Raw genomic sequence first — 12,140 nt, 5'->3', positions numbered from 1 at the left:
GATGCTTTTTATCAAATATCATGTAAAATTTTGTGATTTATCTCTAATAAATAAAAAATAAAAAATTGCATTAAAGCAATATAAAAGTCAGAAATGATAGTCAAAGTCCGACAGTCGTACTTACTTCACTCGCGAAACGCTTCTAACAAAACAATAAGTGAACGTGACGTCAAGGTCACTGAGAGCCCATCTTGAATGTATGGAAAATAAGTAAAATTGCAATTTTGTCGGTAAAATATTGCGTTTATGCATTTAGTTGCCATACAATCTTTTTTTTTTATATATACCTAATGCAAGGAATCGAATGGTATCTTTACTTTATTCTTTTTTGAAAGTTAAAAAAAAAAACTTTAAATTTTGAAACTGTCTGTATTTTTTTTATCATTTCCATATATTATTTTAATATCCACATTATTGTCATAAATTGTTCATTTGCTATCTATTTAACTAGATTTTGTTATAAAATTCAACATGTGTCATCACCCCTATTACTTTTTTTAACATTACAGCTGATTATATCGAAGTATGCAAGCGCGATCAGAGCACGATCAATTCGTGCGTTCGCAAATCCATCGAGAGGCTGCGACCCAAACTAGCTGAAGGCATACCGGAGTTTGAGGTGCCGCCCATAGAACCCTTCTACATTCCCGAGGTACGTACATTTTACTCGGGATTATTTTTATTTAATAACGACCAATTCCATTTTTTAAGATTTTTTTAAACTTTTTACTCTAGCTCGATAATAACTAAAGTAAGTGGGTTAACTACAATTTGGTAATTAATTGTTATCTTTTCAAACGTACTTAAATAAAAAATTTCTTCAAAAGATAGTAAAACCGACTTCAAAAAGGAATAAATAAAATATTATCCCGTTTTATATGCGCTAGCAAACTGATACGTTTGAAGTCGCCGCCAAGCAAATGCCACATTGGTATAGTTCGATAAGAACAAAGGAACCTGTATTGTAACTGTTTGGCTTGGCAGTTGGCACCAATTTCAAACGTATCAGTTTGCTAGCGCTTATAAAACCTACGTTTTGGACATTATTAATTTGTAGGGATCCTTAATAGAATAAATAAATAAATCTGTAACGTATTAATCTCCATACCTTTTGACCATAGTTATTCTTTCGTTTGTTTTTTTTTTTGTAGTTATTATAAGAGTTAGGAGCATTTAAAATTTTGTACGTAGGTAATTTGTTTTTAGATTTTCTAAAACTGCATATGAATTTTAACAAGGCTCTGTCGGAGAAAATATATGTATGTATAACCTTATTAGATCGAATGTGGCTTACAAACACATTAATTAAGGGAATGCAAACCGGTTAACCGGTTAACCGAGTCATTTTATTCTCGGTTAAAAACCGGTTCTTGGAGCCAACAACCGGTTAATAACCGAAATGATATTTATCGTATGAAACGACCTAAAAAGGTATAAAATTGCTTTAAAGTTAAATTATTTTAAATGAAATGTAATCGTTATGTATTATTTATTATTTTTCAATGTGAAAACCATACTTAATTATTTTTTTTTGGAATTTGTTAATGCCATCCTCATTATTTTTTATAATTGTCTTATCTCCCTGACAAATCCTGACAGTAGTTATCATACTTGTAAAATAAACGTAATATCCGCGATGAAACTAACGGCATTTATTTTCACTCAAAAACTGAATAATAATCGAAGCCGTAATTAAATTAGTTACACATTTGTAACAAATTTACTTAAGCTCATAGCGCGATAATGATGACATAGATGTACCTAAGCATGCCAATCGCCTCGTACAGTTAAAAAAAGTCAGTAAACACATACGGTGTATTGATGTAAAGTGAAACATTCCAAAAATAGGGAATATTACGCGAAACGCCAGGACGCCACTACCACAATCTGAGGGTCTATCGCGAAACAAGAAAACGGAAATATCGTTATCTCTGTCACTCTTGCATATTCGAGCGATAAAGAGGCAGATAGCGAAATTTCGGATTTGCGTTTCCCGGTAGGTCATCTGTAAACAAACCGCCTTGATGCATCAATGTCATATTTTATTATCTCTGAAGACTTGTCAAAAACCTGTTAAAGGTACAGTATGTATAAATTACTCTATGGTTTACTAAAAAGGCTAGTCCTGCACTCTGGTGGCAGAACATTGCAGTAATATCCCCTATTGATCGCAGAACACTTTTGTAGACTTATATTGACAAGGATATAAAAAATAATAATAAAATATTTTATTGTACATAAGGAGCACGTTACATAATAAACAATTACACAAGGGTTTGTACAAACATGACAGTATGGAGAGGTCAGACTTTCGACCCCTTAACTAGGTAAGCACCTGTGCCTTAGGGGCTAAAGTTCGTCTAAATTCGATGTCGAAACAAAAATGAAGGTCGTGTACAGCAGTAAGATAGTAAAACATTAAACTAATTGCTATAAATAAATAGTTGCTTAAGTTATTTAAATTTATCTACACTTTAATTATACATTAGCTAGTTGCCTCTGCCTATGTTATTATAACGAGGAGATTTTCAGTCTCATTGTAAGTTAGATTTAGCAGCCAGTCTTGTACTTTAATTTTGACTTCCCGCCTTGTCAAGCTATAAATTGCGATTAAATTATTAATTTTGTTATATAGACGTGCGCCCTGCGCTTCGATCTGTCGACGGCCAAACGCTGTGCGGCAAGACACCGTTTTACAGACAGCGTGTCCCTGTCGTTTTTGGGCATTAATATTATTAAATGGCACTAATGAATGCTGTCTCAAAATTGTACGCAGTAAGTATATCTGCCTTACAGAGAGCACTTTGGACTCTAAGTAGAGTTGAGTTGTAGGGTAGTCGCGTTTTTTAAAGTGCATCACTTTGAGGATTGCCCTTTGCGCTCTCTCTACCCTGAGCAGTGTGGTTTTATAGGTTCCGCCCCACACTGGGATGCAATAGGTAATGACAGCTTGGCACAAGCTCTGATAGACTAGGGAGAGGATTTCAGTAGATGCAGTGTGCCGAAGCTGCTTGAAGATGTATATTAGCTTGCGGAGCCGAGTACATAGAGCGTCAGTATGCGACGACCAATCAAGCTTGTGATCCACATACACGCCTAAATACCTAATGTGGGGGACTACAGAGAGGGAGGTACAAGTGCAGTTTGTAGATTTAGGGGGGCAGGTGTGGACCCTAACTGTATTGGTAATATCCGGAGGTTTTGAAGAGTGTGGAAGACGGAAACGCACTGCTTTCGATTTTTCAAGGTTGAGCGTTAAAATGTTCTTCTTCAGACACTCCATGACCTTGACTAGTGCGGTTTCAGCGTTGATTAAATAACGGGAGGCTACAAAAGTGTTATGAGTTTTGAATGATTCACGGTTAGTTTCACTAGACTTATATTGACCGGGATATAGACCGTGATTACCTTTTGTATTATTTATGAGCTCCCGATGTTTCGACGCAGTTACATGCATCATGTTCAATCATTTCCTGTGATTTGTTTGTGTTAAAAACCAGTGATATCCGAATCAAACACGCGTAGTGACACTGTGAGTGTAGTATGAACGAGTGTGAACGCGACCAGAGCCAGACCAACAAGTGTGAATGCGACCGATGGTAACGTTGAAAGCGAACGCAGCCGACGCGCAAGAATCAGGGTAGACCGAGCGCGGTCTACACAACTTTGACACCCACCCGCTATCTTCAGTCATCCGTGAACATGATGCATGTAACTGCGTCGAAATATCGGGAGCTCATAAATAATACAAAAGGTAATCACGATCTATATCCCGGTCAATATAAGTCTAGTGAAACTAACCGTGAATCATTCAAAACTCATAACACTTTTGTAGCCTCCCGTTATTTAATTAATTCGCACTGGACCTGGTGATAGTGGTGATATATGGCGTCAAATTCATAGTATTTATATTTATCCAAAGTGCTAGAAGTTGTTCATTTTCACGACAGATTTGTCCCCTACCCATATTTTAAAAAGACTGGAACTGGAAGAACTTTAACAGGAGATATAAGTATTTTTTCTACATTATAATTATTAAGATATTAAGAGCAGACCAGATCTCTCAAAAAAAAAACCCTTAAATAAATTGCCATTGGCGTACTTTTCTTTTAAATGTAATGTAAGGTATGACTCACGCATGTGCAGCAGTATCGTTGGTTTGTGATTGTGATTCGACCGTGAAAGTAGTGAGGAAAATGAATAACTAGACCAACACAAAATAAAACTACAAAACTGTTACCTAGTCAACTACCCAGTTTACCTACCACCAATTTGTTTTCTCATTTTATGTTCTTATCATTATGTGCACATATCGAAATTGAATACTTAATTCCTCCTCTACACTATCATGTTCGCCATGCAGTCATCGTCTATCATCGCCGATAGTGTAGAGGAGCCATAAAGTAAAGCAGAACATCTAGTTAGAACCCGAAAGCGCTGATATTAATCAGAAATAATGTTTTACAAGGTTTGTCGTAAAACCGGTTTTTAACCGGTTAACCGATTTTGTGTCATGTTTTTCGGTTAATAACCGGTTATGAATTTTGTCCGGTTTTTGCATTCCCTTTAATAAGTAATGGTTAGGTTATGTCTTTTTGCTATTCGCTTATCATTAAATAAAAACATAATACAGGGTGGCTAACTTGAAGGTATACAACTTTTTGCCGCCATTTTGTATTGCCGGTAAATATGACAGTTGTTGTATGAAAACCTAAAGACTATCTAAAGACGTTATTCTATCTAAAGGGACGTGTCAATGCTAACAGGCCAATGAACTTTCAATAATTAAAACAAAATATTCGAGACACAGTCACTAAGATAACGCAGCAGGAAATGTGTGAAGATGTGATGAAAAACGCGATGAAAACGGTTCACATCTGCCATGCTGCTAGAGGTGGACATTTGTCTGACATTATTTTCCATGTTTAACTGCCGGCCCTAAATACTATATTTAACAAGGAATACTTAATATTTTTTATATTTCATAGAATAAAATTACGAAACAAAGGTTTATATATTCCTGTTATTTGGCCACCCTGCACATATCTAGTTTGTAAATAATATTAAATGGGTATAATACTTTGATTTGAAGTTGATCATCGACAGCGGCAACCTCATCCAGTTCCACGCGGTTGGCAAAGACGTGCAGGTGTCGGGCGCGGGAAACTTCTCTATTAAAAATGTCCAGTGAGTAACTTATACGGTTGGCAAGGACGTGCAGGTGTCGGGCGCGGGAAACTTCTCTATTAAAAATGACCAGTGAGTAACTAATACGGTCGGCAAGGACGTGCAGGTGTCGGGCGCGGGAAACTTCTCTATTAAAAATGTCCAGTGAGTAACTAATACGGTCGCCAAGGACGTGCAGGTGTCGGGCGCGGGAAACTTCTCTATTAAAAATGTCCAGTGAGTAACTAATACGGTCGGCAAGGACGTGCAGGTGTCGGGCGCGGGAAACTTCTCTATTAAAAATGTCCAGTGAGTAACTAATACGGTCGGCAAGTACGTGCAGGTGTCGGGCGCGGGAAACTTCTCTATTAAAAATGTGCAGTGAGTAACTAATACGGTCGGCAAGGACGTGCAGGTGTCGGGCGCGGGAAACTTCTCTAGTAAAAATGTCCAGTGAGTAACTAATACGGTCGGCAAGGACGTGCAGGTGTCGGGCGCGGGAAACTTTTCTATTAAAAATGTCCAGTGAGTAACTAATACGGTCGGCAAGGACATGCAGGTGTCGGGCGCAGGAATCTTAATGGCGGGGATTATAAACAAATCCAGCACTTCCATTTAAAAAAGTGACATTTGATGAAGTGGAACTGCTGATGATGATCAGAGCGGAACTCTTCAATAACGCATAGTTCACGTTTGGCGATTTGTCCTCTTCGTTATGTTTGTTAAGCAAGTTAGGTTTTCAAGAAACATTTTTGTCAAGCTCGAGTTCTGATGATGGGATCCATGAGGAATCGAGGAACTCCTCAAATGTGAAAGGCATACATATAGTGATTTTTGTATTTTTATAAACAAATCCAGCACTTCCATTTTAAAAAGTGATATTTGATGAAGTGGAACTGCTGATGATGATCAGAATGGAACTCTTTTATCACGCATAGTTTACGTTTGGCGATTTGTCCTCTTTTTTATGTTTGTTAAGCAACTTAAGATTTTAAGACATATTTTTGTCAAGCTCAATTTTTGATGATGAGACCCACGAGGACCCGAGGGAACTCCTCAAATGTGAAAGGCATACATATAGTGATTTTTGTATTTTCATCAACAAATCCAGCATTTACATTTAAAAAAGTGACATTTGATGAAGTGGAAACTGCTGATAATGATCAGAATGGAACTCTTCAATGACACATAGTTCACGTTTAGCGATTTATTCTCTTCCTTATGGACCCAGACCTAAACTTGGATCCGGACTCGGACCCGGGTCTGAACATGGACCCCTACTCGGACCCGAACCCGGACCGAGCTCTGACCCAAACTTGGACCCGGACAGCCGGACACGGACCCGGACTCTGATTCGGACCCAGACCCGGACCCGGAAATGCTACTAAAAAAGTGGGTTAGGTGGGTGGTTGGGTTTTGAACTGCGATTCTCACAGAACAGAACTGCTACCAGAAAAGTAGGTTAGGTTAGAGCGTCAACGCCCTCTATACGAGAGTAGGCCAAAACTAGTGGCGACATCTAATCGAGAATCAAATTTTCGTGATTTTCGAGGCACGTTTTTTCCTTAGACTGTATCCATCTATTACGGAGTTATATCTATCTTTGATTAAATGAACAACAAATGACATATAGACTGGAGGAAACCGGCCTGTTTGGAGAAAAGTCGTCAACATCTCTTCTAAATACCTACAACTGACAACTGGTATGGATGTGTTCCTCGTTGTCTCCAGAATACGAATTGACCGGTTGTGGTTTATGGAGGGGGGACGGGTGCTACAAAAGGGGGGGAAAGATGGCGGCCGACTGTCATCGAAATTTGTTCACATCTCGAGCCCTATGAGACCGATCGGGTCGTATGAGCCGCACGATCCCTCGCCTATTTCTATAGACTATCATTTGTTGGTATTAAAATTAAACTCAATTAAGGGAGTACGTTACATTAATAAAAGACAGGCAACAAATATAAAAACCTTTAATATATGTCATCTCTACAATTCACATATTCACATACTTACAATTCAAAAAATCACACAAGCACAACAAGCAAGCTTTATATAAGACCTAGTAAGAATTACTAGGTTTTATGGACCACAATGGGTCTATACTTAGTCCATATAATTATAGGGAATTTACTCCACCTATATAACGTGGTAACCATTAATAATAGAAAAAGGTTCACATTGAAACATACAATCGTTAATTTAGTATTGAAAAGACTATCCAAGTAAAATGTTGATTAAAAAAAACATGAATCCACTGGGCACTCGACCATTAAAAATTACTACAACGGGTCAATAATCAACAACAACCACAGAAATGGCTCAAACTATACCTATGCATTACTCGTCTTCGAAATTATGTTGTTTAGCATAGTCAAAAGTGCATTGTTGGAGTGTGTCACTTTCAGGAAAACAAAAAAATTATGTTTCAAACAACATAATTTCAAAGACGAGTAATGCATAGGTATAGTTTGATCCATCTCTGTGGTTTTGGTTGATTTCTGACCCGTTGTAGTAATTTTTAATGGTCGAGTGCTATGTGGATTCGTTTTATATTTTATTTTGATCAATATTTTACTCGGATAGTAATACTCTTTTCAATACCAAATTAACGATTGTATATTACAATGTGAACCTTTTTCTATTATTAATGGTTACCACGTTATATAGGTGGGGTACATTCCCTATACATAATTATTATAGGGAATTTACTCCAAGTAATAATATAGGGACTTTTTTAGGGAATAATTATTATAGGAAATTTACTCCAAGTAATAATATAGGGACTTTTTTAGGGAATAATTATTATAGGAAATTTACTCTAAGTATAGACCCATAGTGGTCCACATTATTACCTAGTACTTCTTAATGTCTTATATAAAGCTTGCTTGTTGTGATTAAGTGATTTTTTGAATTGTAAGTATGTGAATATGTGAATTGTAGAGATGACATACATTAAAGGTTTTTATATTTGTTGCCTGTCTTTTTTTAATGTAAATTGAGTTTAATACCAACAAATTTATAGTCTATTCTATAGGCGAGGGAGCGTGCGGCGACTAATCTCACTATAAAACGCCCAAGCCCCAGATCTTGAAAGCTGATTTTGAGTTATTATTGTTATTAACTACGGAGTGGGTTCAAAATCGTTTTACATGTAGATGTGAGTCAAATAGCGACATAGATATTCACTACTTCATGTGCAGTCGTCATGCAATCATGAAGCTACGAACTTAACGAAGTTATGTACTTAGAACTTGACTATTTGTGGAAACGTAACTTACCTAAGATTTATTATTAAACCACAATGATTATCGATATTAGATGATTCGAGATGATTAAAACGATAGCCTCTCATTTAGGAACATTATAAATAAATGTACTTTCAAACAATACCTAATAATAGTATGCTGCTGGTCTACCGCCGCTGCGCCGTTTGTGCTTGCTTGACAAAATGGGTATTGACATATATATTATTAGTTATATGGTAACTTAATCTTTACTTTGAGAAAGATAATATAACTTTTGCTGATTTTTATTAGGTATTAATGTACCTTTTGGGTAAAAATGTTAAACTTTCTTTAAAAAAATGAAACTGTTAATTTTGCATCTCAGACTTCAAAGAACCTATTACAGTACATTTAAAATGCTTTCAAATCATACCTATCACGATTTGATCCGTAAAATAGAATCTGAGAAATAATGAAAATACGAAGACGGTCAGCCACCATTTATATGACGATGCGCAGTGACCCATGCTGAACAAAATTCATCATTACTTGGTTATACAGTATTATAATACAAATAAAACTTATGTTTTTGGAAAGCTCATAAAATTTTCCGTATATTTTGTAATAACATTAATTGCGGTAGTTATAATTTATTAAGTTATAAGCATGTTTTATCAGTACTTATGCAAACGTCCACGGTAAAAAAAAACATTTTTCAAATATTTTGTAAACTACTACTACGGTTATTTAGAAACAATTATAAAACGTTTAATTATCTTTCAAGTGTCATCTCATACGACCCGATCCGTCTCATAGGCACAGATTAATAAATAGTTACTACGTAACAGATACATCATTCCCATACAATATCCTACAAAATCTTAATAATAATACCTGCTGTTCAGGACGAGAAGAAATGTACCATAAGTACGCGTACAAAGAGTCGAGACTACCTTGCTCGTAGTGCGAGTCACGTGCCAACGCGTCATCGTAAGAATGCGCTAGGGTTGTACTGTTACTTATGTTATTATTGTAATACAACGAATGTTGCGAATCAACCATATTTTTTATTAGTCAATCAAATATTTAAAAACAACACTTATAATACCCGACTCAAAAAACTCCTTAATTTACGATTTATCTACTTATGTTCAAAGAAATAAATGGTGACAAAATTCATAAAGATAGATTTAAAATACTACTTCACCTTTCTTCGTCTCTCGGAAATGAAAAAAACGACAAATTTTCTTTTGTTTTTTGACTTTTACACCCATCCTCTGCACAATAATTACGTGGTTTCGGCATGTCGAAGCGTAAGCGCGGGAAACGTGCGATGCGAGCGCTCAGGCGGGCGTTCGGCGGCTCTCTGTCGGTTGTATCGTCGACGATACGCCGAGCGGTAGGCATATAGCGCGTGGCCTTGAGCGAGTGAAGGAGACCTGTCATAGGGCTCGAGATGTGAAAAATTTCGATGACAGTCGGCCGCGATCTCCCCCCCCCTTTTTTTGTAGCACCCGTCCCCCCTCCATAAACCACAACAGGTCAATTCGTATTCTGGAGACCAGGAGGAACATATCCATACCAGTTGTAAGTATTTAGAAAAGATGTCTACGAAAATCCTGAAGACGACTTTTGTTTAATCTGCCTCTAGACTAATATAAGTAGAGATAGATATTGGGCAAAGCGAAGATCTTGTTAAAGTTCCTAGTGGTCACAAGTGCATTTAAAAAAATATTATTTAATACAGGTTGCTCAAAAAGTGCTACTTTACGTAGCTGTTTAGCGTGCGGAAAGTTGGTTTTCGCGAACTAGTGCTTTTTACTTTTCCAATTTTTTTAAATTTATTCTTGTTCCAATTCATGACTACTTATTGATGAGTATTAATATTAGTTTCCTTTAAACGTCGTAATAAACATAAAAACCTACTATTAATGTAAGAATACGAAAAATATACTTATTACATATTTTATTACTTACCTCTTCATCATTATAACACGTCTATTTTTTTTAATATTGAATATTGAAAAACTGTTCTTAATAAGGTGTCTGAATGAAACGGAACGCCTGTCAAAGAAGAGGCGTTTTTCTTTCTGCTTTAAGTTTCCAAAGGCAACATTCGATATTGTTTTTATAAATGATACACAAATAATCGTAATTAACGATATTTGGGTAATAATAGTACAATGTTTTATATTTACAATTGTTTCTGTCTTATAGAACATGCATTAAAAAAAAACTTTCATTGAAGTGGGTTCAATAATAATAACACCCAGCTAAAAAACACCTCTTCATAATGTCAATGTCAATGATGTCACAGAATTAATAATATAAAAGTTTCGAATTCCTTACTTGTTGTTTTTATTATGTTTTCGCAACTGTATTAAAAACCGTCGTTCGATACACGTGCGGAAATGTCATTCTTCACTCGTCCCGAGTCTTGCCACTCGCCTATGGCTCGTGGCAAGATATCTCGGTACTCGTGAAGTAATGACATACTTTCCGCACTAGCATCGAAATGTACTATTTATGCCTAACAATAACATTGTAAATGTCAATGACATTTTGTAAGAGCATGTAATTACTTTAGGTATATCGTATATGTTTTACTAATAATGAGCAGGATCGGTCTGGTCTGGGTGTTTTGGAGTTAGGATAAATCTAAACTTGGTGGTAAGCTAGCAAGATTCAAACTTGGTTATCATTTTTCTTAAAATGTTTATCCTAAGTCCTAGCCTACTTTTTATATTGTAACCAGCGTAAGGGAAGAGAAATAAGCAACGTGGCTAAAAAGAAAATACTTGAGTTTAACGATTTTTATTACTCATAAAGAACAAAAGTTCACTTATAATGAGCTTAAACTATAAACAATTTCATGCGTGGTGGTTTACAATTCCATCCAGCTAGTCGATGTTAACATTAATTAATATACATTATCACTGATATATTTTTCAGCTTGGTTTTAAACATTTGTAATGATTTGCAATCTTTCACTTCACTAGGTAAGTTATTGTAACATCTTATTCTGTGCTCCCTCCGACACGATGTTTCTTTTGCCGTATCCTGTTCTGTGCTTAAAAAGTTTGATTTTGTCTGTATTTCTCAGGCAATGTCTAAAATTTCGTTTTGTTAATGTGATGTTTGTATGTATTTTATTTGTTAAGATTTTTTTAAATAAGATACAAGATACAAGTAGTATAGTTGTTATATATTGAATAGTTTGGTTTTTTGTAAAGAGTTGTGGTATTCATAAGGTGAATAAGGATTTGATTAATTTATTTTGCGACTTTTGTAGACTTTTTTTTCTTCTTAATGGACTTGAGGGCGTTGTTGCCCGTAGCCAACGTCATGTTAAAGGGTAGGAAATAACGCGGAAAGGAATAAAGGAAATTCGGAATTTGTAATAACAAAAAACAGTGGTCAGGTCAGGTATACAATAAATAAAAAAATACAATGTGGTAAAAAAAAAAAAGTATACTTTTATATTATTACGCAAGATATTATAAAGATCAGGATTAATAAGTAAGGAAGGGATGTCTGTTCAGTTGGAAGGGGAATATGTTTGGATTATAAAGCTTCCATAAAAACAGTGCGATCGTTTAAAGGACAAGAGAAAAATATATGATATCAGCCACCTCAGTACAGACAAGTGTAAAAATATGGGTGCACTCATCATACTCAAAAATATGTCCCATAGCTCTTATGTCAGCGAATTAAGAACTATGGGACATATTTTTGAGTTAGTTGTAT

At 35.8% G+C, this 12,140-nt stretch overlaps 2 protein-coding genes across 3 annotated transcripts in view; one reads left to right on the top strand and one right to left on the bottom strand.

The window, feature by feature from the left end:
- The window catches only part of LOC134754875 (uncharacterized), a 55,478-nt gene extending 52,351 nt beyond the window's left edge, over positions 1 to 3,127 (bottom strand). Inside the window, exon 1 of the mRNA XM_063691333.1 lies at positions 3,122 to 3,127. The gene's annotated coding sequence lies outside the window, so the exon portion shown is untranslated. The remainder of the gene's footprint in view (positions 1 to 3,121) is intronic.
- The window catches only part of LOC134754925 (uncharacterized), a 43,820-nt gene that overhangs the window by 12,166 nt on the left and 19,514 nt on the right, over positions 1 to 12,140 (top strand). Inside the window, exons 2-4 of one of the 2 annotated variants that reach the window (XM_063691404.1) lie at positions 510 to 652; positions 5,093 to 5,149; positions 5,654 to 5,691. In XM_063691404.1, coding sequence (XP_063547474.1) covers positions 510 to 652; positions 5,093 to 5,149; positions 5,654 to 5,691 — 238 coding nt within the window. Of the gene's footprint in view, positions 1 to 509; positions 653 to 5,092; positions 5,188 to 5,653; positions 5,692 to 12,140 lie in introns of both variants that reach the window. The other variant, XM_063691403.1, reaches the window with a different exon arrangement.

Source organism: Cydia strobilella, chromosome Z, assembly GCF_947568885.1.
Source record: "Cydia strobilella chromosome Z, ilCydStro3.1, whole genome shotgun sequence".
NCBI lineage: Eukaryota > Metazoa > Arthropoda > Insecta > Lepidoptera > Tortricidae > Cydia > Cydia strobilella.
Note: the sequence above shows the minus strand (reverse complement) of the source record. Positions and strands in the feature narration are given on the sequence as shown.